The following is a 24,941-nucleotide window of genomic DNA, read 5'->3' as shown; positions in this document are numbered from 1 at the left end:
ATGTGGGAGAGCTGGGCAGAACCTAGCTTAGGGTCATTAGTTTATTGTTCTCATCAGATACATGGGTTTCTGTTATCCTGTATTTCTGGATGGAGGGGGGGGGGGGGGTTAGGTAGTTATTGTATGGTAGTTAGGGTAGCTTAGTGTGTTTGGGGGTATTTAGGGATCCAAGTATGCCTGAGCTGGGGTTAGGTTATACAGGGTGGGGGTCCAGGGAAGGGGTTGTTTTAATAATTATTTTTATTTTTTAGGGATATAGGTTTTATTTTGCTATTTGGGTAGATGTGGATGCTTTATTATTTTGATCTTACTCTGTATTTTGATATGCAATTCTATGTTTAAGCTAGTTGTGTCAGGTTGTATGTATCACTTTATTTTGAATACTGTATTTCTCTTATCTCCGGACTTATGTGCTCGAATGGTGCCTTCGAGTCCCTTTTGTTCTAAATATATATGATAAGGAGTATTCCATATATGTCCTGTTATTCTATACCATAATATACTATTATGTGCAACCTTACACACTTGCTCATTGTATGCTATATTTATTTTCCATATTTAATCGTGCTTAATTGCTGTATATTCTGTTTTTGTTTTGTATGTATGTTAAAAAATTTCAATAAAAAATTATTGAATTAAAAAAGGAATACACACTGGGCGGTGTAGCCCCTGTAAGCACTCATCCACCTGGATAAATAGCTTGGACCGCTGCCCACTGTGTAAACCCCGAGCTGGCAGAAGCACTGCGGACACTCACCCTCCTCAGAAACTGCTGTGCCGTCCCCCATACAGATGGTGTCCCTGCCCCTGCTGCTTCTTACCTTACTCCCTGCTGTCTGCCAGAGTAGACTGACATAGGCTTGTGTCTTATACAGTCAGGGACCACTGATCCCTACTTTGCAAGCAGTATATGCTCTGTCCATTCAGTACACAGTTAATGTGGGAGAGTCCAAGCTGCATTCACTCATGTTTTATAAGGGAAAGAGACAAATGGGTGGGAAAAAATAGGTAGGTGGTCTTGTTACAAACAAATTATATTAGTACAAACTATGGATCAGCAATACTATGATGTTGCTATAACAGCCAGGAAGATGTTTGCTTGAATTTACAAATGTACTATAAAATTGTCAGCTAGGATCTGGTTGTTAGGCAACAGGTTTCATAAATGTCTCTATTTGATGTGAAAGGTAAAGGTTAATATGGTGTAATGATTAGCACTACTGCCTCACAGCACTGAGGTCCTGGGTTGATTCCCACCATGGCCCTAACTGTATTCTTCCAGTGCTTGAGTGGATTTCCTTCCGGTTTTCTATCACATTCCAAAAATATACTGGCAGGTTAATTGGTTCCTGACAAAAATTAACCGTAGTGTGTTTGTGCATGTACATGTGATAGGGAATATAAATTGTAAGCTCCACTGGGGCAGGGACTGACGTGAATGGGCAAATATTCTCTTTAAAGCACTACGGAATATGTGTGTGCTATATAAATAGCTGGTAATAATAATTTATAGGTATTTGAAGAAATAAATATCACTGTGTCTGCAATACCATTGGTGGCCACCAAGTGGTGATACATAGGCAAACTATTCTTTAAGCACAGATTTAGTAAGTACAGTAGCCTGGTCTAGTTTTGGATTGTACTTTTTGGAAAGTTGTCAGTATAAACTTTTTAGGGGCTTAGTTAAGAAACTAAATTTGCGACCAATCCTCCTAGAAACAGACATTTTTGGAAGCTCACTGCATTTTTATGTAATATTAATATTTATTGTGACGGTAGTACAGAAGATTTTGGAGGCATTTGCTGTAGTCCCTCTTCTATCATTCGCAAAGTTCCTATATCTGTCTGAGGGGACTGCGATAAATACTGATTTACCAAGATCTCAATCTGTAGGACGGAGTGCATTTCATATACATGGAGATAATTAAACACACGAGCCTGTGAGTGTCTGCCTCCAGATAAGAAGGGGTTAATTGTTTAGTAAGGTCAGAGCCGACCTTAGGCATAGGCATTCTAAGCAAATGCCTAGGGCGACTGGAATGCCTAGGCCTAGGGTCATTCCACGGCACTGCGCATTGCAGCTCCCATACCCCCAACGCGATCGCAGCTCAGGTGACAGCCTAGTCAGAGACTCAGAATGAGCTTCAGAAGCTCAATCTGGCTACAGGAGGAGACAAGGAAGATGGCCACGGGAAGGCATGCCCAGCCGCGGCCACTACTGCCATGGGCCTTTGCGGAGCAGAGCATTGAGTGACAACTCATGGCTCTGCCTCCATATTAGTCGCCATCACCCATCAGGCCACCAGGCATCTGCAGCAGAGAAGCATAAAGAAAGAAGGCAGCAGGCAGGCACTGACTGCAGATGGTCCCGGCGACTCCCACTCCAGCCTCTAGATAAGTAAGCTAGCTCAGGGTGGGAGACAGGAGGAGAGGGGCGGTGGGGTGGGCACCTACTGGGCACAGAAGGTGCTGGTGCAGAAGGTGCTGCTGAGTCTGATTGTGAGAGGGGCTGTGTGTGTATATACTGTAGTATAATGTATGCCAGGGGGCACCAGCAAAAATTTTGCCTAGAGCACCGAATTGGCTAGGGCCGGCTGAGTAGGGTAGTGTTGTGGGGTGGTTAGCCTATAGGTTTGGCAGAGGGTGGGTCAGTGCTATTTCAGAGTTGCTGCTTGGCAGCCATTTCATAGAAATTTCTCTGGTCGGCTGTTTCCTGCCCGCCCTCCCTTATTCATTGAGTTGTTTGGTGTCGGCTTTTCCTGTGGCAAGAAAGAACGGTAGGAGTCGCCATCTGTCTTTGGAGCTTGAGGTGCACTCCCTTACAATACATGACTTAGGCTGTTTTACCCTACTGGGGTCAGCGGCAACCACCTAACCAGGTGGGCCTCACGTCGTGTCATTGGGGTGGGAGGTGGATACTTTGGGCATGGTAATGGGCTGGCTGCTCGCCTCCCATTTAGAAGATCGGTGTGAGTATGAAGTTGGTGATCTTGCATTGTGGGGCCGTTCTTTCTGCGCCACCATACTTTGTCTGTCTGTCTTTCTTCTTCTATTAGTTAGTTCAGTTATATATTAAATAGTTTAATTTGTTTAAAAATAAATAAAGCTGACCTTCCTGTCCCCTTATACAAGTCTCTGGGGGGTATCCAATTAGCCCTGAAGTCAGCACGACGCCAGCACTGATCGGTGCTTTTTTCTCCGGACCTGATGTGTCCAGAAAAATAATCCACGATAAGTATTGTTTTTCACGTTAAAAAAGGCGAAAAACACATAGGTCTGCGAGCATATCGCGGACCCTATATGGTTTTGTGAGATATATCCTATTATTTCATTCAAAATAATAGGATAGGGTGAAAAAAAACATAGGTGAAAAATGGGGATAGTCAGCAAAAAATCACTGTTTTTCGCCGATCGCGGAGATTGATTAGCGTCCGAACAATGTTTGGGGCTAATTGGATACCGCTCTATGTGTAGTTTTTTCGTTATGATCATGGCTACCCTGCACTGTTAGGAAGGAACACTCATCAGGCGATGGGGAGTTTATATCCCGGTAGCTGACGTCATCTTCATATGGTGTTAGCCCATAGTAGCCAGTGCTACTAAAGAGAGAGTTTGGTTGAGTAGCCAGTGCTACTAAAGAGAGAGTTTGGTTGAGTAGCCAGTGCTACTGAAGAGAGAGTTTGGTTGAGTAGCCAGTGCTACTGAAGAGAGAGTTTGGTTGAGTAGCCAGTGCTACTGAAGAGAGAGTTTGGTTGAGTAGCCAGTGCTACTGAAGAGAGAGTTTGGTTGAGTAGCCAGTGCTACTGAAGAGAGAGTTTGGTTGAGTAGCCAGTGCTACTAAAGAGAGAGTTTGGTTGAGTAGCCAGTGCTACTGAAGAGAGAGTTTGGTTGAGTAGCCAGTGCTACTGAAGAGAGAGTTTGGTTGAGTAGCCATTGCTACTGAAGAGAGAGTTTGGTTGAGTAGCCAGTGCTACTGAAGAGAGAGTTTGGTTGAGTTTTAAAACAGTTATCCAATGCCAGCGGCTTTCACCTCCAAACCACCAGATTTATTATTGCGTGTTTTGCAAGATGGAATTAAATTTTCCAGTTTACAAATGGCTAAATTTGTAAATGGCAATTTGGTCTAAATGGCTGGAAAAACACGCTGCATCTATGTGGCCAATCAAATGGTGAGGACTCCCAATACACTTTTAAAAGGCAATCATTATCTATAGACAAAAGAGAACAATAACAATAATACTCTAATGGGGGGCAGTATTATTTTATTAATATAATTGGGTGTAAAATAATGTTTCATTTGATAAAGAGAACAATACAGTATTATGTATTGATTAAAGGAGCAATATGAATTAATTGTTAGTTGGTGTTTGAGCTATCTTATCTGTCGCAACCACTTCCGTTATTCTGGCGGTGTTTCTGCGGTTCTGAAAACTACCACTAGCTAAGAGTTTTCTATTCTGCACTAGTGAAACCACAGTGGGTCTGATGGCGGTTCCTTCATATTTTAGCGGATTTCTGGTGGTTTTTCCTATATTAAATGTGGAAAACTAGCAGTTTTGCCAAACCGGCCATTGGTAAATTTTCCCCATGTTGCATTTTGTAGAGCAAATGTCAAGATTCTCATGGATTTTAATAATATTAATAAATACATTTTATTTTATTCTCAGTCCCCTTTCAGGAATCTCCTTCCTACGCTGTCCATCGTAAGGAGGGCGGCGGAAAAGCGCTCTCTGTGCCCCACGTCCTCCTTCGTGCCAACAGTGATAACAGCCTCTCACTGCCCGACTGGATGGTCTTCTCTGCTTCCACAGCCAACACCGTCACTCTGCAGGGACAAAAGGTCTCAGGGGGAACTCTGCGAAGCTCCAGTAGCCCAAGGGGAGCTCGAAGCCGGTCACCTTCACGGAGTAGCCACACAGAGGAGTCCAAGAAACAACCTCGTGGACGTCCCAGGTACACGCTGTTATTAAGTGGTACAGCTGCTCCTAGCTTGTAGCTGTCTCGCCCCACACTACATCCTTTCATACTCTGTAATAACACCCCCAAGAGAAGACATCTGTCCTCACTCCATGAGCATTGTCACGCTGGAGTCACTAAGCCAAACACAAGTACGACGGCCCACGGGGAGGTTTCAATAGTCTAGGTGCTGTCAAGGTTTGGAAACTTGAAAAAATTAGTTTGGGATGACTTGTTTAGACAAAAATGTATTTATCTTTGTAATTTAAAAAAAAAATGTTACTGATAATGATCTAATGCATTTATTTATTTATTTTAAAAGTAGATTACAGTAAGCAACAAAGACCAACACTTGAAAACTCAAAAATAAGAATCATAAGCAAAACAGATATCAGGTCAATACAAAAAAATCTGACAATTTAGTAATCATGTTTTGGTATTATAACTCTAAGGGGAATATTTACATACTGAAGTGAGAGTTTTTAGAAGTGGAGATGTTGCCCATAGCAACCAATCAGATTCTACTTAACATTTAACTAGCACCTTCTAGAAGATAATAGATAGAATCTGATTGGTTGCTATGGGCAACATCTCCACTTCTAAAAACTCTCACTTTAGTAAATTTATCCCTAATAGAAAAAAAAACTCCATTATGTACAACGAAGGGTGAGATCATATAGAAGAGAGAGAAATAAAAAGAGGAGAAAGAGACTATCTCTGGGGTGGGATCTAATTCTAGAAACATAAAAAAATATTAGATATAGGTGGCTATTATTTATAAGGCAAAAGGGGAAGAGGCGTTATGAGAGGCTAAACAAGGGTTCCATATTTTGTCAAAGAAGAGCGGTTAATAATGCTAGTCATGTATTTCATGTATTCCATACATTAAATATTCAATTTTCAGGATATATTAAACTGCATAGATGGAGGAGCAGATTGTTTCCAGCCTGCCACCAACTTAATGCATTTATTTTACAGATACTTTGATTTTACAATTTTTCTACTTCATGTTAAATACAGTAACCTAGAACAATTGCTGTGTTATTACATTAGGCGGCAGAACCATTTGACTCATCTTCTCTGCCCCTTTAGGGTTAGATTATTTGGGTTAGGGATGTTAAGGATGTTGCGGCATTAGTGTTAGGGGTTAGTGTTAGGGTATTATTGTTAGGGGTTAGTGTTAGTGTATTATAGTTAGGGGTTAGTGTTAGGGGTTAGTGTTAGGGTATTATAGTTAGGGGTTAAGGTTAGGGTTGGGTTAGAGGCTAAGGTTATTGGGGGTTAGGGTTGTTTGGGTGTTAGTTTTAGGGTTTTAAGAGTTAGGAGTAGATTTTAGGGTTAGGTGTTAGGGTATTAAGGAAGGGGATAAGGGGTTAAGGTTGAGAGGGGATTAGGGTGTTTGGGCTTCACTTCGGGTATTAGGGTTGGGGTATTAGGGTTAAGGTATTAGGGTTGGTTGGACCTATACTCATAGCCAGGTTACTGAGGTCCAGCTGGGAGAATGTACAGGATGAAGTGCAGGAGCCATAGGGTGTTTAGGTAGTAGTGTCCAGGATATGGAGAATTATGTTTAATATTAATAATTTCCTTTGCTTTAAAATGAATGTCAATTTATAGGCATGTGGTCCATTTACTATTTGGTTTATGAACAGTTATCCCCTGGCAGACACACACCCATGCACACATGTCAGTGGGTCATAGTACTGGGACAAGAAACCAGTGCAAACCTGCTGAATGCTGCAATGTGCAGTTGTAGCCCAATAGCCTCGTAGCATTTCCTTATACTACCTAGATATCCATGCAGGGGCGTATTAATTCCAGAGAGAGCCTCCTCCTCTGGGAAGCTTCGCATCTTACCATGTGCTGGCAAGCGTGTCCCTCTTCCAGTGATATTCGGGAAGATGGTGCCATGGAGGAGGAGGGACCTGCTGACAAGGTAAGTATACTATGGGTGCAGGGTGTGAGGTTCGGGGCCTCCCTGGACCCAGGGGCCCATGTGCAGCACACACCCTACCCCCAATCTAAATACACCTATGTATCCATGTTGGTTATTCTGTTCTATCTTGACATGCTGGTTAGTTGGGACCAGTCCACTAGTCACAGTTGCCTTTCCTATTAGACTAGCTGGATGTATGAACACTACAATCTTCCGGTTGGACAAGAGAATCAGAAAGTGCTGTCGGGGACCCTGTTTCTTTTATTGTCGAATTCACAGTCTGTGGCTTTCTGCTTACTTTTATTGCCCTCTGATCATCCTCTGATGGTCACAGTGTGACATGGAGCCCTACTCTCTCATATACAGCCACATGGATGGAGAGGCGGCTGCCTCCATAAAATCCGCACAGTCATCTCCTAAAATACGCTGCATCCATGTGACCATTATCCTGATCTGACTGGCTACAGGTTGTTGTATTCCCACCCACTTCTGAACTGGGTACATGTACGGGAAATTCAGTTTGGTAACAAAAGGCTGCTCCGTCCCTAGACTAATACACATAACACAGTAGAAGAAATTCTAATTTGGGTGACCATATGTGAACCCCCTCTATGACGCCAAGTGTGCCCATTGTTACTACTGCAGATTCATCTCTATTTACAAATAGAATATTGGCATGCCGCATATCATTTGAATTAGCAGAAGCTGCTTGTGGGTTCTATTCGCATCGCTGTGTGTTGTGTAGCACGACTTGTAGCACATGGAGGTAAGATGTATGTGGACACATCTGTATATATAGCAGCCCCTTAGCTATTTGCTTTTGCTACTGTTTGTTGCAATTAATTGCTCATTACAGTCAGGAGCAGTTTTACACACAACCTAAGTATACAGTAACACACAACAAGAAGCAGTGGTAAGATGACACCAAGGCTGTAGAGAGCAAATGCCAGGCCCGGATGATGGGGGAGGGGAGGCGTGACCAAATCCTTGGAGCATGGCCACATCTGCCCGAAAGCAAGTAATGAAAACTACTGCATTCTCCCCCTGCACAGAGAGCCTGGGCCCCTGCCAGGCCCCTTACTGAAGTCCAAGCTTCTTATTAGTTCCTGCTCCCCTGCCCTTTTGACGCCACTGGATGTCATCCTTGCATACCACCAGTGCCCCCTAACATGCCCCCACTTAAGCTTCTCCTGTACAAAGTGAATACTAGCATTACGCAGTATATGCAAGGCCGTTGACACATCGTATGGACACGATTACTGTGGAAAAGGGGGTTGTGGCTCTTTTGGATGTACAGTCTCATGGTGTGAGACATAGCTTTGGCACGCTCAACGGGAGAGTGGCTGGGGTAATTTGTACCCGCTCCTCTTGATTATACAGTGTGGACAGCAATGAGATTGCAATGACATCTTGTCTGCCATCTGTCTTAACATAAAGACTGTACGGTTAGAGCTTGGTTTATGGTGTGTGGAGTTTGTATATTCTCCCTGTGCTTGCATGGGTTTTCTCCGGGTGCTCCGGTTTCCTCCCACACTCCAAAAAATATACTGGTAGGTTAATTGGCTCCAAACATAAATTAACCCTAGTGTGTAACCCATGTGTGCGCATGTGATAGGGACTATAGAGTGTAAGCTCCACTGGGGCAGGAACTGATGTGAATGGGCAAATATTCTCTGTAAAGCGCTGCGGAATATGTGTGCGCTATATAAATAACTGGTAATAAATAAATAAATAATGGCTGACAAGGTGCAAATAGAACAGAGCTGTGCACATGTTTAGAGCTCAAACAATGAATAAATAGTATACTGGGTTACCTGTGTGACTTACTTAAAGGAGTTTGTACGGTCTGCTTTTTGCAAAGACGACCTGTATCTTTGGACCTGGTCGCCATATTGTGGGCGGAACCAGAATTAATGGGAAGGCAACTTATAGTTTTGCTAGTAACTAATGGCATCATTGAGGCATGTGGCACCAGCAGAAACTAGCTCCATCTGTATTTGTTGCATTTCATCCTTAGGACCATTGATATACATTAAACAGAAGTAATCATAATATCATTCTCTTGTCTTCTTTAGTTCCAGTGGTTCCACCAAAGAGGCCCCTGCTGGTGGGACTGTGAATCACCGTATGAAACGGAAGCTGTATTCGGCAGTGCCAGGACGTACATTTGTGGCCATAAAACCTTACCAGTCCCAAGGGGAAGGAGAAATCTCACTCAGCAAAGGAGAAAAGGTCAAAGGTAAAAATCTTTCCCTCACACTACATTTCTCACCTCAGTGCCAGTGTGTGTGGCGCCCCGTGTTTTCCCTCTACACCTCCATATGCAATTTATCAAATACAGCATTCATTATTTTAGGAATAAGCACTGTATGTGTACCCGACTGCTACACATGGGGGGTTGGATGCACTACCCGAAGTTGGGATATCAGAATGGGAGACACCCCATTACACCTGAACAATATTAATAACTGCAGCACAAAATCTTCCTTGCTTGTGCTGTACACTGAAATGTGCCTATATTCGTGCCAATGCGCAGAGGTCTACAGATCATGATGGTGGCTTCCAAGGGAACAGAACTTCAATGTCTAATGGAAAAAGTTTGGTGACATTAGGGCGTTTCCAGCAAAGTATGCTATGGGTGCGATTTGCTTTGTGTGCTGATTACATTTCATGTGATGAGTGAGATCATTACCATTGTACATTTTTATGGGTGATCAGTGCTGCGTGGAGGGGCTCACAGCCATCTCCTCTCTGCAAAAGGATTGCAATCTGGGGGCGATCGTGTTTTCTCCTAAACGTTTATTGGTGGGCATCCTATACCTTCCAGTAGCACATTTGGGTGGAGTTTGGACGCATTTCCAGGTGCACTTTTTCTAAAGCAAGGCTTCAAAAACACAAAAGTGAGTCATGCATTGGGCGTATTAAGAGAGGAGGGGGCCCGTGTGCTGTCTTATTCCGGGGGCCCTTCCTATATCTCCGGTGGCTGCCTCCTTTGCAATATGGTTCTTTTTTGCAAATGTAAAGCGCTTTAAATCCTTTTGCAGAAAAGCGCTATAAAAATAAAAATTGTTCTGTACTTGTGTACTTTACGGACTCATTGCAGAGAGAACCCAAGTGTCCTACACTCATTATTATTATCAATCATGGTAATGTCTAAATCCCCTTCACGGAGGGGACCCTGACGTCATCAGCCAGTGTCCAGCGTCATTCCCTAACATCCAAGTGGGCATCGAGGGGGAACATAATCTTGTGGCGAGTGTAGTGAGCCACCGTGGCCGAAGCGTGGCGAGCGCACCGAGGCCGCGAGGGGACAACTTTCTTCTTTAGGTGGGGACAACTTTCGGTACTTGTGTATGTATGTACTTGTGTATGTAAAGTACACAAGTACCATTTAATCCATTCATTGGGTTCTCTCTGCAATGAGTCCGTAAAGTACAATTGTTCTTATTTTTATTAGTTTTACCGCAACACCAGGATTTTTTCAAACAGGCCAAATATATATTATTTGCAGGTACTTGAGGGCAGGTGAGAATACACCATGATGATGACTGTGCCAGCACTACTCAGACCCTTTTGATTGGTTGATTGTGAATGCCCGCTGGTTTTGATCAGTACTTTCTTTGTTTCTGCATATATTATGGCTTTTAGTGTATACATACCTCCCAACTGTCCCTCATTCAGCTGGACAATCCCCTTTTTGTGGGACTGTCCCGCTGTTCCACCCGCGGGCCGGAGTGTCCCGCAGTGGGGGGGAAGTTAGGGGGAGCACGCACTGCTAGTCTGCATAGCAGAGCAGCGGGTGAGCAGAGAGAGAATAGATGCCGTGCGCATACGGCATCTATTCACAGTGCGGGGAGAAATCCCGTGGGCAGCACAGCATCTCGGAGATGCTGGGCACGCCCATTAGTGATGTTAGGGGGGGGCGTGTCTCTAGGCCCCACCCCTTTACAGACAGGCCATGCCCTTTTTTCAGGAGCGTCCCGATCTTGCAGACTCAAATGTTTGGAGGTATGCAGTATGTGCTGATTTTAGCAATTTCTTTTTTTCTTTCCTACATGAGATGCTGTATTAGAGGAGTCCTATATTGAAACCTAATACTGAATGTGTATTTCACCAGCAAAACAAATGGTTAAAAACCAAGTACAGATGTATCCACATACATCTATCCTCCGTGCGCTAGAAGTCGAGGTACACATAACATGTGAGTGCCGTATGACTCGGTAGTGCTGAGCGTCTTTTTATGTGACTTTATAACTATAAATGTGTTTGCATGCAAAATGCTACATTACAGTTTCAGCGGCTATGACACTGTAACGTAACGTTTCACAAGCGCATACAGCCGTAGACGCACACATGACATGCCGCATATCATTTTACTCAGCAGAAGCTGCTTGTGTGTCCTATGCACAACACTTTGCGAATAAGACACATTTGAAAGTAAAAATTTGCACAAAAAAACGCTCAGCTCTACCAAGTCACAGCAAGGCGCGACTAGAAGGGCTGTTTAATGCACAAGGAGGCTAGATGTATGTGGACATATATTACCTGATCTAAAACTTGATAGTGATACTGCTGCGGACCTGCAGGCATCTTGAGATAGTCGCGTCTTTGTATATGCCCACAATTATGGCACCTGCGATTTGTGGGTGCATTTACGGCCAACTCAGCTTTAGCCCCACAATGTTCAAGTATTTATTCATATGTCATCTCTGGTTCTCAAGCTGGTCTGGAACTATGAGTTCCAGCATGCCATGACAAACCTAACATTCATCATTTTGTAAAATTAGATGTCTTGTACATTTTATTTTCAGTTTTAGTTTTACGAAATAAATAACCAATATTATTCTCTGTGTCAGCAAAGCCTTGACAATACAGTAGATGTATACACATAATACATATTAACATCAACACAAAAAATAGTGGCACTGGCACTTTACAAGAAGCAATAAGCAAACACCTGCATCTACTTGTGAGATAAAATACAGTAAGTGCAAGAAACATGCTTGTTTCCTAAGTGCTTTGCATCACTGCCCCCTACTGGCAATGTGTGAGAGTACATATAGTGTATGCTTGATTTATAAAATGTCCTCACTGATGATGGATTAGAGCAGTGATTATCAACCTTTTTCAACTCGAGGCACACTACGCAAGATTTCAAAATTGCCAAAGCGCACCATATGGCAATGCGGCGTGTGCGACCTATGAGAATACATACATATTGGCTTCCACATAAAAAAAACCACACCCATTGGCCTCCACAGGAATAAAACACACTACATTGCCCCCCAGGAATAAAACATACTACATTGCCCCCACAGGAATAAAACACACTACACTGACCTCCACATGAATAAAACGCACATACATTGGCCCCCGCAGAAAAAATAACATTGGCCCCCACAGAAACAAAAACAAAACAAAACACATTGCTCCCCTAGGAAAAACAATTACATTGATAGGCCTCACAGAATAAATTTAAGCCACATTCCCACAAAAATTGAAAACATTGGCTGCCCTCACAGAAAACTATAAACCACATTATTAACCAAATACCTGTCAGCGCAGAGCTGTCAGCAGCGTGAGAGTGTGCAAGCATGCAGGCGGGATAGCAGTCAGTCTGGCGGGCAGGTGAGTGGGCTGTCTAGCGGAGCAGGCATGGCGGGCGAGCGAGTGGTCATGGTGGGCTGTCTTGCAAGACATGGTGGGTTGGCAAAGCGACGTGCCTGACCTGTGATGTCACGCCGCCGCATCTAGGCAGGTCACGGCCCGGGCTCATCCCAGAGGACCTCAGCGGTAGCGCTGCCCGCTTCGCAGATCTGCAATGAGAGCGACGGCCCTGACTGCCGATCCTGAATGCGCCACGGCACACCACACAACCGGCCATGGCACACTAGTGTGCCGTGGCACAGCGGTTGAAAACCGCTGGATTAGAGGTAAATTCTAAGTAGTAGTACACCAGCCCAAGGGCGTAGTACAAGTATTCGCAGCTAGTTTTATTAGCAGCACAAAAAAAACCTTAAAAGTAAATTCTGACCTGTCCGGCTCTAACTAAACAAAATCTTTCCCTCTCATAGGGGCATATGTATCAAAGTTTGATGTCAGATAAAATTGTGAGATATATATCACCAACCAATCAGCTTCTAACTTACATTTTGTAGGCTGTGTTTAAGAAATGATAGTTTGGAGCTGATTGGTTGGTGATATATATTTCACATCAAGCTTTGATACATATGCCCCTTAGAGTGGAGAGACCTGACGTCCGTTTCACAAAACAGAAGTCTTTAGTACAGCTCTTACATACAGTTATTACAGTTTCTCTCAACAAGCCTCTGACCTGTTCCCCAGACAGTGAGAACTGGCCACACACTAGACCAACTTTCATCCAACCATCCAACTAGTTGATTGGTTGGAATGAAAATCTGGTAACGTATGGGAGAAAATGATGATCAGCAATTTGCTCCTAAATGCCAGAAAACAGATGAAAATGGTCGTTCAGACAAGTTTGAACAAATTGTTTAGATCAAACATTTAACAAACAACAGTTTTTGTCCATTTTCTGGCATTTGTGAGCAAATTGCTGATTGTCATTTGCTTTCATACCTTACCAGGTTTTCATTCCAACCAATCAACTAGTTGCATGGTTGGATGTAAGTTGGCCTAGTGTGTGGCCAGCTTTACTGTAGAGACTGACATACCCTTTATCAGCCTCTAACAGGTGGTCTGGCAATTAAGGCTTCTAATCAACCTCTGTCCACATCATTCCTTGACAGAAGCTTATTTTATATTATATAATAATTAAATTGCTATTTAATGGTTGACTTGTTGTACATACGTATAGAAATATGATGTTAGCATGTTTGCAACTGACTAATTGGTTATCTGGAGCTGTGGAATGAATTCACATTTCTAGTATGTGCCAGCTGTGAACTTGAATAACACCTAATGCATCTAATGACATGAATCCTCAGTTGCCATGAGATGAGCAAACGCTTGAGGTAAGCCAATAATGCAGCATTGTAGAGATCTCGCTGTGGTGCACTGTATTACAAGGCACAAACACTGAGCTAGTCACTAGATACAGTATCTTTCTCATCACATTCTCCCCTCAGGTCTGTAATGTGTAGACACTGTATTTACTGTATAAAACTATTCATTGAAAAAAAAAATATTTGCTACACTGACGGGCATATGTATCAAAGCTTGATGTGAGATAAAATTGTGAGATATATATCACCAACCAATCAGCTTCTAACTTACATATTGTAGGCTGTGTTTAAGAAATGATAGTTTGGAGCTGATTGGTTGGTGATATATATTTCACAATTTTATCTCACATCACGCTTTGATACATAAGCCCCTAAGCTTTGATATGTAGGCCATGATTCTCCCTGGATTTAGCCCAAGCTATTGAAGATAATAATCTAAAATACAATATTGCTTGTGGTGATTGTAATGAGGATCTACCATTTGCATAAAAAACGGTTGTTAGCAGTTGGTTAGCGAGCAGTAGTAACATGCTGTAGTAAAGATACCAGGGCCGGCTCTAGGGGTGTTCGACCAGTGCGGTCGCACAGGGGTGCCACCCATAGAGGGCGCACCCCTCCCCAACATCCCGATTTCAGCAGGACAGTACTGTCCCGCTGTTCCACCCGTGGGCCAAAGTGTCCCGCGGGTGGTCAGATCGGGAGGTTGGGGCAGCTGTGCGGCAGTGCCGGACCCCCGGAGTGTGACGGGGTTGTGAATGGATGATGAGCGCGGCATCCATTCACTGACGGGAGAGGGCATGGGGAAGCCCAGCCAGTGACGGAGGGCTGGGCTTTACCCCCAGCCAGACGTTAATTGGAGGCGGGCACGCCTCCAAATAACATCACGTAGGGGGCGTGACCTATGGTAATTAGGCCATGCCCCAATGTAAGGGCGCCTTGTTAAGGGGCAGCACAGGGTGCTCCGACCCCTGGAGCCGGCCCTGAAAGATACATTTACAAATGGTGCATTTTTATAAACATTGTTATGGCCTTTATTATAAATTTCAAAGTGCAGCACTTACCGACCCCTCACGCATGCCTTCATCTTGTGCAAAAGGGGGCATGTGCCTGCGGGGTTACGCCCCCTGATTTGTGCCGTTTTGGGGGATGTAACCGCATGTCACGCCCCTGTCCTCGTCATGCTGGGTGCAGTGTTGAATATTTGTGTGAGAGTCACATTTTTATGTGTAACAAATAGACTTACGTCTAAGGGCCTGATTCAGCAAGGATGTCAGTTGCTAATACGCGCGCAGTCGGTCGATTGTTACGTACCGCGCATGCATATGCATCACAGTGTACGTGCACAAACTAGCCATCGGGACTGCGATCGCAGTGACTATGTAGAACCATCGCAGAGTGGTTGACCGGAAATGCAGTTTGTGGGTGGTGATGGGGGTGGTTTGGCCGAAGGCGTGCCTGTGCGTTTCAAATTGAACGCCATTGCAGGGGCGTGCTTAAATGATCCTCTGCGATGCCATACGCAACCTGAGGCCTCATAGCGAGCGCTGAAGTTAGCAATTTCTGATTAAGGTCAGGGCTTGTGCAAGTGTGCGTGAGGCTGTGATGTTACTCGATTGTACCGATGGTTTTGCATGCTTGGTAAATATTATTGATGTGTGTAAGGTATGGTGGGCGTCCTTATGTAGTGCAGCGGTGGCATAGCGATCGCAATGGATTAGCATACTATCGCAGTTGAACTGCGTGCGTAATCGCTATTGTATTCGCAGTTGCATTCCTTTTATTATCATTATTATGTTTACATTTAGGGGTCAATCCTATTAGGTGTGAATTGCGAGTAGTGAGTTTGTTTCTTGAAACTCGCAGACTTCGCACTAAAGCGCGCTCCCGAGAACTCTCCAATCCCATTAAAAATGCCTATTTGCTGTGCTCGCAGCGGAGGGGGGCGGATTGACTGCCAAATGAGCTGTGACAGAAGTGCTTAAAAAAGTGGGGAGACCATCCTGGCCCCCCACAATATTCATAACATCATTAGCAGGACCATATAGAAGAAGGCTGTTTGTGGGCATTAGGCAGGTACTGTAGGTTTTTGAATGGTGTGAGACGGCTGATTTGTGCTTTTTTTTTTTAAATGCAAAAAAAATATATAAATGTAACTTTTTTCATTTAAACTCAAACGAATTAAATTAAGAATGCAAAAAAATTTGGAAAAAGTGATTTTGGGGTATTTTGGGGTACTTTATTATGTTTACATTATGAATGTCTTCTAACATAACATTTCTATGTGTTACAGTTCTGAGTGTGGGCGAAGGAGGATTTTGGGAAGGAAATGCCAGAGGTCGCACCGGCTGGTTCCCTTCAGACTGCGTGGAGGAAATTGCCACAAAACCCCAGGAAGGAAAACAAGGTAGCCAGCAGTTACTATTAGCATTTTACTTATTATGCAACTAACACAGGGCCTGACTCAGCAAGGATCGCTATTCTGCTTATACGCACGCAACGCAGTTGCTAATATCAGCGGTGATATGTAAATAATTGCATTCGCATTGTGATCGCAGCCTTACATAAGGACGCCCACTTCCCCTTACTCATATCCATATACTAGGGCAACATAGGGAAACAATCGGTAACATCGGACCCAGACACACAGTTAAGGAAGGTCAGACCTCACTCAGGAATTGCTAACTTCAGCGCACTCTATGAGGCCTCAGGCTGCGTAGGATATCGCAGTGGCTAATTTATGCATGCCCCTGCAACGCTGTCCCAGCCCGTCTGTGTTCTCCCGACCACCCCCCCTTCACCACCCACAAACGGCACTTCCTGTCAATAACTCTGCCATGGGTCTGCGTATACACTGCGATCTCATTCCCGATTGCAGTGGCTAGTTCACGCGCGCGCACTGTGATGCATACGCATGCGTAGTACGCAACAATCGGCCGACTGCGTGCGTCTTAGCAATTGCGATCTTTGCTGAATCAGACCCACTGTCCCAATTGCAGTAACTGTCCCGTAATCTGGGGGAATTTCTAAGGTTCTCTTTAAATCACCACAGTGCCCTTTGGTCTTCAGAACGCCACACATGCCTTTGTTTAGTAAAGATTTTGTAAATATTTATAAATATATATGTAGCTATAAATTGTAATTACAGTACATGTACAGTATGGAGTAGGTTATACTTAGAACTTTAGGGTTTTCATATATGATTTTCTGTAAATTTTAATCTTACCTTTTGTTTTTTTACCCATACTGCCCCTGGCATTCCCTTTTTAAGTAACCTGTTTAACAGTGCTCCTCAGAGTAACTGTAGTAATAATGTATGACTAACATGCCTCTCCATATTACCGTGCTTAGCAGTGCTCCTCACAGTAACTTTAGTAGGAGGAGCCCTGTGATTAAGTATGAATATAATGCCCCTCTTTATTAGCCTGTTTAGCAGTGCTCTGCACAGTAACTGTTGGACAAGGAGCCCAGTGATTAAGTATGAATAACATGCCCCTCTCTATTACCTTGCTTAGCAGTGCTCCTCATAGTAACTATAGCAGGAGGAACCCGGTGATCAAGTATGAATAACATACCCCTCTCTATTACCTTGCTTAGCAGTGCTCCTCATAGTAACTATAGCAGGAGGAGCTCGGTGATAGTAAGTATGAATAACATACCCCTCTCTATTACCTTGCTTATCAGTGCTCCTCATAGTAACTATAGCAGGAGGAACCAGGTGATTAAGTATGAATAACATACCCCTCTCTATTACCTTGCTTAGCAGTGCTCCTCATAGTAACTATAGCAGGAGGAACCAGGTGATTAAGTATGAATAACATACCCCTCTCTATTACCTTGCTTAGCAGTGCTCCTCATAGTAACTATAGCAGGAGGAACCCGGTAATGAAGTATGAATAACATACCCCTCTCTATTACCTTGCTTAGCAGTGCTACTCATAGTAACTATAGCAGGAGGAACCAGGTGATTAAGTATGAATAACATGCCCCTCTCTATTACCTTGCTTAGCAGTGCTCCTCATAGTAACTATAGCAGGAGGAACCAGGTGATTAAGTATGAATAACATACCCCTCTCTATTACCTTGCTTAGCAGTGCTCCTCATAGTAACTATAGCAGGAGGAACCAAGTGATTAAGTATGAATAACATACCCCTCTCTATTACCTTGCTTAGCAGTGCTCCTCATAGTAACTATAGCAGGAGGAACCCAGTGATCAAGTATGAATAACATACTCCTCTCTATTACCTTGATTAGCAGTGCTCTTCAGTGTAACTATAGCAGGAGAAACCCTTTGATCAAGTATGAATAACATACCCCTCTCTATTACCTTGCTTAGCAGTGCTCCTCATAGTAACTATAGCAGGAGGAACCAAGTGATTAAGTATGAATAACATACTCCTCTCTATTACCTTGCTTAGCAGTGCTACTCATAGTAACTATAGCAGGAGGAACCAAGTGATTAAGTATGAATAACATACCCCTCTCTATTACCTTGATTAGCAGTGCTCTTCATAGTAACTATAGCAGGAGGAACCCGGTGATCAAGTATGAATAACATACCCCTCTCTATTACCTTGCTTAGCAGTGCTCCTCATAGTAACTATAGCAAGAGGAACCAGATGATTAAGTATGAATAACATGCCCATCGCTATTACCTTGCTTAGCAGTGCTCCTCATATAGCAGGAGGAGCCCGGTGATAGTAAGTATGAATAACATACCCCTCTCTATTACTTTGCTTAGCAATGCTCTTCACAATGACTGTAGGAGGAGGCACTCTGTGACCAAGGACAACCACACCAAATAGCTGCAGCTAATGTTTTATTGGTCTGTTTTTTATAGCTTTCTGTATATCATATTTGCGGATAAAAGATCACAGACTTGTATGTGCACAATGTGAGCACCATTTTCCAGTTACAGCATACAGTAATTACCTCCTAGTAAGTGTCTGGAAGATACAGCAGATATCTCCTCACTATAACCATACCGTTTCTCTCTGGTGGCAAAACAACCACTTACCATCATGTCCATGTATTTTGTCCCTCTTCATAGCATTGTATGTAAGTTTAAAGGTCCAGCTCTATCTCCATTACCTGTGGGAAAGCTAATGAACACCTGATGCTGTAAAATGGACTAAATTTAATTTAAACTGTGGAGGGCCCACCATGGGGCTGTCCCCAGGATCTCATGAACATGGTGCATACTTGCAGGGAGATTGTGAAAGCAACACCTATGAGCGTGCATTAAAGTGGACGTGTACTGCTGCATCTGAGAAGCGTACCATAAAATAGACTGACATCCAAATGAAAAAGAGCCCCAAAGCAGTGTATAAGATCTACTTGTTGATTAAAACCCTCTGATATTTTTCAGGGCTTGCTCATGTATTGTGTTTTACAGTGGCGTCACAAAGGGGGTGCGGGCTGCACCTGGGTGTCATCCGCCAAGGGGTGACACCAAAGTGCTGCACTGTAGCATTATGTGCAGCACCTGGCTCCTGATACAGTGAGGGAGTTGGCACTGCACACAGTGTGTTCCCTGGGGGCAGCCCCAGAGTAACTAAAACGTGGGTTCGGGCCACGCCCCCTGTCCGGGAGGCCACGCCTATGTCTGAGAGGCTACACCCCTGCTGTGAGGCCACGCCCCTCCCCCACTCTGGGTGTCACCACTCGGAGGGACACCACTGGTGTTTTACAAGGGTTCCATATAAGTGGCCACGAGAAACCTTATATGAAAATGCTTATAGCCTTAAGGATCATTGTGCCTTATAACCAATGCATATAAATGGCACTGATTATACCATTTGTATGTATATATCTGTATTTTTATTCCCCAAGTATATAACAGCTACATAATGGGGGTAAGGTGCAATCAGGGAGATTGCTGCTAGGGAGAGTTGGCATGTATGACATGGTGATGGTGGTAATAGGCTGCTTGCCTACTTTTTCTGTCTCTCTTCCAAGCCTGTCAGAGGTGAAGTATGAAAAATGAGCTTGGTGGGATGTAATGGAGTTGCCGGAGTGGCGGCTGCGATAATATGCGAATGCTAGTATCAGCCCTTCCCCTGGTGCAGTAGTCTGTGTCTGACTGTGCAAGGACTGAAACACCCACTTTCAGAAACTCTGCACGCTGTAACACCGCCGATGATTCTTTAGGCACCACCATCGCTTGCATCATTGACACTTGCACAAGCCCTATGGCAGGTGCAGTTTCTCCGTCTGCCTCGGCCCCTTACGGCGGTGGCGGCTGTGCTTCCCGGGAACGCAGCCACTTTCACTGACACACCTGCGACACTCAAATAACACGCCCATGAGACAGACTTCTTTGGCGTTCCCTTCAGGCCACCTCCCAGTCTTCACCCCAGGAACGCCCATCACTTTGCCGCCCCATTTCTGTTACCGTCTTTCCAGATCGCACCAGCATCTTATGCGTACCTCTGTGTAACGCAGGAGTCCTAGTTGCTTTCAAAAAGTTCCGTCCATGCACAGTTGCAATCGCTCAACTACGTGAATAGCGGCATTGCATGCGGATTGGGGGCCTGATTCAGAGCCGCTCGTTCGCTCCGCGCGATGTTCGCACATCTGCGCATGCGTATGGGTCGTAATGCACATCCGCCAACCAGTCATTGCGGTCGGAAATCGAGCGCTCGCAAAATAGCGAGTGCCTGCTAATTTGAGTGACAGGATGAGGCGTTTGTGGGTGGTAACAGGCGAAGGTGCTTGAAAACGGGGAGTGGAGATCCGAACGCAGGCGTGCCAAACGGTCAAAACGGGCGTTTTAAGGGTGTGCATAATTAACAAAGCAGCGTCATCGACCACATCACTTGGTTGTTTCCTAGCCTGAACTGTTCGCATGATTGCGGTAGGAAAATGCTACCACAAGCACTGCAAGCAGTTCATACGCCTTTTGATGTACTCGATTAATCAAATAAATAGCGGAGATGACGTAGGATAGGATGCGAGCGGCCAGGGGGCGTCTTTACAAAATAGCGAGCACATGTTTAGTTCGCTCGCTCAGACATAGGGGCTTCAACAGACCGCAAAGAGCGAGCGCTCAATTTAAATAGCCGGCCCCTTTTTCTGAACGAGCGAGCGCAAATAGCATCCGGCTCTGAATCAGGCCCTGGGTGCGACTCAGAAATAGGCCCTATGAGTTACAGTGAGGGACACATGCTAAAACCAACAATCAATAAGATAAGACAGTCTTGGTGCAACATGATACGTACATTAAGCAGGTCTGTACTACATATAGTTACATAAAGGTGCACATATCCTTGAAAATGACAACAAACCTATGGGGACCAAACAAGCACACTGCTTTTAGATCTGTATTTCCCATACCATGTTATAATTTATCCCTTACAGCAATGAGTACTACATCTACGTTGAGGGGATAGACCTGGGGTACAATGGAGAGGGGGGACCCCTTTATTGGCGGGTCCCCACTTCCTCAGAAATCCCTGGCCTGGGCTGACTACTTGGGGGAGGGGGTTAATGCTTTGGCCGGGGGACCCTGTCAAGTGTGTCTGCTGAGAAAAATAAAAAAGGAAAAGTCCCAAGGAGCTCCAGTAAATACCAGCAGCCACTTGCAGCAAGAGTCACTATACCAAAGACCTTTATGCACAATAAAACACAAATACAAGTAAATGGTGCTTAGTCCCGTTCCAAGGTATGGTGTAAGTCATACATGCAGACAATCTGGCTGCCTCTTCCGGGTGGAGGCAGCCTTCTTGGCACAGCGGTGGGAGGGAAGGGGGCGTGATACAATTTTGAGGGCGGGAAGGGGGCGTGGTCACATGATCGCATCATCATGGCCAGGGGCTGGCTGGCAACTTTTGGCCTGGGGGGCAGACACAAGTAAGTGGCCCGATTTCTCCACCAGCGCATTGCAATGGAGAAAGGACACATTATAATAGCCTAATAAGGTGTGTCTAATGTGGGTGTGCTTTAAATAATGTAGAGAGGTTTGCAGTGACAGCCAGATTAGGGAGCATCGCAGTGACTGCCATATAATGCAGAGAGGTTCGCAGGGACCATCAGATTAGGGAGCATCGCAGTGACTGACATATAATGCAGAGAGGTTCGCAGGGACCATCAGATCAGGGAGTGTCGCAGTGACTGCCATATAATGCAGAGAGGTTCTCAAGGACCATCAGATCAGGGAGTGTCGCAGTGACTGCCATATAATGCAGAGAGGTTCGCAGGGACCATCAGATCAGGGAGTGTCGCAGTGACTGCCATATAATGCAGAGAGGTTCGCAAGTACCAACAGATCAGGGAGTGTCGCAGTGACTGCCATATAATGCAGAGAGGTTCGCAAAGGACCATCAGATCAGGGAGTGTCGCAGTGACTGCCATATAATGCAGAGAGGTTCGCAGGGACCATCAGATCAGGGAGTGTCGCAGTGACTGCCATATAATGCAGAGAGGTTCGCAAGGACCATCAGATCAGGGAGCGTCGCAGTGACTGCCATATAATGCAGGGACGTTCTCAGTGACCACCTGATCAGGGAGCGTTGTAATGGCTGCCAGATAACGCAGTAATCACCAGATTATGCAGAAATCATCAGTGACCCACATATAATACAGGTATTCTGAGTATTCAGTAGCCCTCACACACAATAATAATACCCCCCACATTCACACACATTATTACATCACCCCCAGCACCGACAGTATTAAAACACCCCATCCCCCCAAGATAAAAATAACTACAGCCCCCCATTGCATAAGTATTCCAACACCCCCCCCCCCCTTCCCTCTCAAATGTCATGTAAACATGTACACCTCCACTGGCACTTACCTGCCTGGAAGGCTGCTCTGTCTCTGGTCCCTGCGGAGCTCCAGGGTACAGGAAGAGATGACACAGACAGGATAGACTAAAGAAAGGGAGGAGACTCGGGGTGAGGGGGCGGGGTCTTCAGCAGGGACAGGAGGAGATAGATGAATATAGTCAGACAGGGTAAGAGAGGGGGCGGGGCCGGGCGGGGCCTCCCAGAGAGGGGGCGGGGCCTTAGCCGGGGAGTGGAAGGAGCCCGGGGAAGGGACAGAGGACACAGAAGTAGGTGCACAGCCCCTGCAGCGGCGCGGCCTCGGAAGGAGCGCTGCTCAGTGTGCAGCCACAAGCTACATAGGGTGACAGACAGCCCGGTAACAGGCAGAGAATGCTGCCCAGCCGCTCTGATGCTGCTATAGTCGGAGCGACTGAGAGCACTTTCTGCCTGTCACCCGGCCGTCAGTCATGCCTGTGCACTAGTGATACCGGCCCTCACTGAGGCAAAAGTCTACCGGCCCGGGGGGCATATGGCACCGTGCCCCCCGGCCCGCCACTGGTCATGGCCCTGGCCCCGTTACACAATGCGAAGATTGTCGGCATTGTGCAGCCGGAGGCAGGGCCATGATGACGCGAATCAGCACGAATCACGTCATCGGCTCCCCCAAGTCAGCCACTTAAACAAGGTGGGAGAGGACGCTAGGGAAGGGGGTGGGGGGGGTGCAGGCGAGATGCATGGGCCGGGAGACTTGCCCGCTCTTCCGGGGGCTCGGTAGCGACACCTGATTTTCGGGAGGGTAGGCAAGTATGGTGTAAGTTCACAAAAGAAATCCATACCAGAAACTTGAAATAGAAGTCCACCTGGAATAGAAGTCCACCTGGATAGCCGGTTCCTCTCTATACCACTGTATAGGTGGAGAAGATTTCTCTTCAGCATCTATGTAGATGTTGATCTAACACTTCCACCATGCAAGCACACTCTGACTATTCTCAAGCCCCTTGCCAGTAATTTCCCTGTCTATCTGCCACAAAACAGGATGCACCTCCTAATAATGAATACAGGCAAACCAAGGAGCTCATTCAGACCCGCTCGCAAGTTGCGGCCGCTCTCTGCCAAAAAGCGGCCGGATATTTACATGAATCACTCGTACTGCGTCGCGTAAGGACGCCCACTTTGTTTTAGCGAGCTACGGCAAAGTGCGCTTGCAAGTGTATATAGTCACCCCCTTGCCACTCACAACACGCGTCATCTCCGGGAAATGAAGGATTAATCGGGACCATCGTGAGCCATCGGAGCTGCTCGCAGCCCTTGGAGTTGCCTTAGCCTGTCGCAAGCACAGCGATCAACGCTGGCTGAAATACATGCAGGTGACGTGTACAATGACGCTACTTTGCTAATTATGCACGCCCTTTAAACGGCGTTTTGGCAGCCAGAAACGCCTGCGTTCGCACATCCACTCCCACGTTCACAAGCACCTACCCCTGTTACCACCCACAAACGGCACTATCTGTCACTCAAAGCAGCGACCTGATAGTGGCTTACAAAATCAGATCGCAACGATTGGCTTGCGCACAAGCACTGCAAATTATACGCATGCGCAGATGGGTGAAAATCGCTCAGAGTGAGCGATCGCGCCTTTACGAGCGGGTCTGAATCAGGTCCCAAGTATAATGGGCTGTGGACAATAGTGTGTCAGTAGTGGAGTGCAGTGATGGTTCTAAAAATATGGGGGACTCGTATGCAATCTTTTCCCCGTAATTTTTAAAACCAGGGCTTGAACAGCCCGCTGCTGGTTCATTAAATATAGGGGACCACTAAACATTTTTTCCTCATATTTCTTGAACTAGGGTCAGCTCAAAGAGCCCGGGGCTAGTTATGCATAAAGGGGGAATCCCACACATTTTTGTTTTCCTGATTTTTAACACTTTTACACATAGAAGCATACACGGATCTCACTGATCTGTGCATACTTCTCCAAACTCACTGCTCACAGGCTGGACTTTACAAGTCGGCCACAGACACGACTGAACACTCACACTATTAAACATGATTAAACACGATTGCATACACCATTGGAAAACACGCTTCTGTCAAACATGATTCTTATGGATCGTACACACTGGTCGATAAAAGTGAACAACAACGATATCGTTCAACGATATACCGTATAGTATGTATGCCTTGCACGATCGACGATGCGCGCTCCCGTGGGTCATTAACGAGATATCCCTAGTCGGCTGTACATGCAGCCAAATCTGGAGACATCGTTAACAATGCCATGCTGCCGAATGTAGCAT

The 24,941-nt window shown here is 45.3% G+C and overlaps 1 protein-coding gene across 1 annotated transcript in view; it reads left to right on the top strand.

The window, feature by feature from the left end:
- SHANK1 (SH3 and multiple ankyrin repeat domains 1) overlaps positions 1-24,941 on the top strand; it is a 618,796-nt gene that overhangs the window by 335,640 nt on the left and 258,215 nt on the right. The window contains exons 11-13 of the mRNA XM_088482950.1: positions 4,668-4,953; positions 8,968-9,131; positions 16,169-16,282. Of these exons, the coding sequence (XP_088339076.1) occupies positions 4,668-4,953; positions 8,968-9,131; positions 16,169-16,282 (564 nt within the window). The remainder of the gene's footprint in view (positions 1-4,667; positions 4,954-8,967; positions 9,132-16,168; positions 16,283-24,941) is intronic.

This window comes from Taudactylus pleione, unplaced genomic scaffold, assembly GCF_031769625.1.
Source record: "Taudactylus pleione unplaced genomic scaffold, aTauple2 ptg000301l, whole genome shotgun sequence".
Classification (NCBI taxonomy): Eukaryota; Metazoa; Chordata; class Amphibia; order Anura; family Myobatrachidae; genus Taudactylus; species Taudactylus pleione.
Note: the sequence above shows the minus strand (reverse complement) of the source record. Positions and strands in the feature narration are given on the sequence as shown.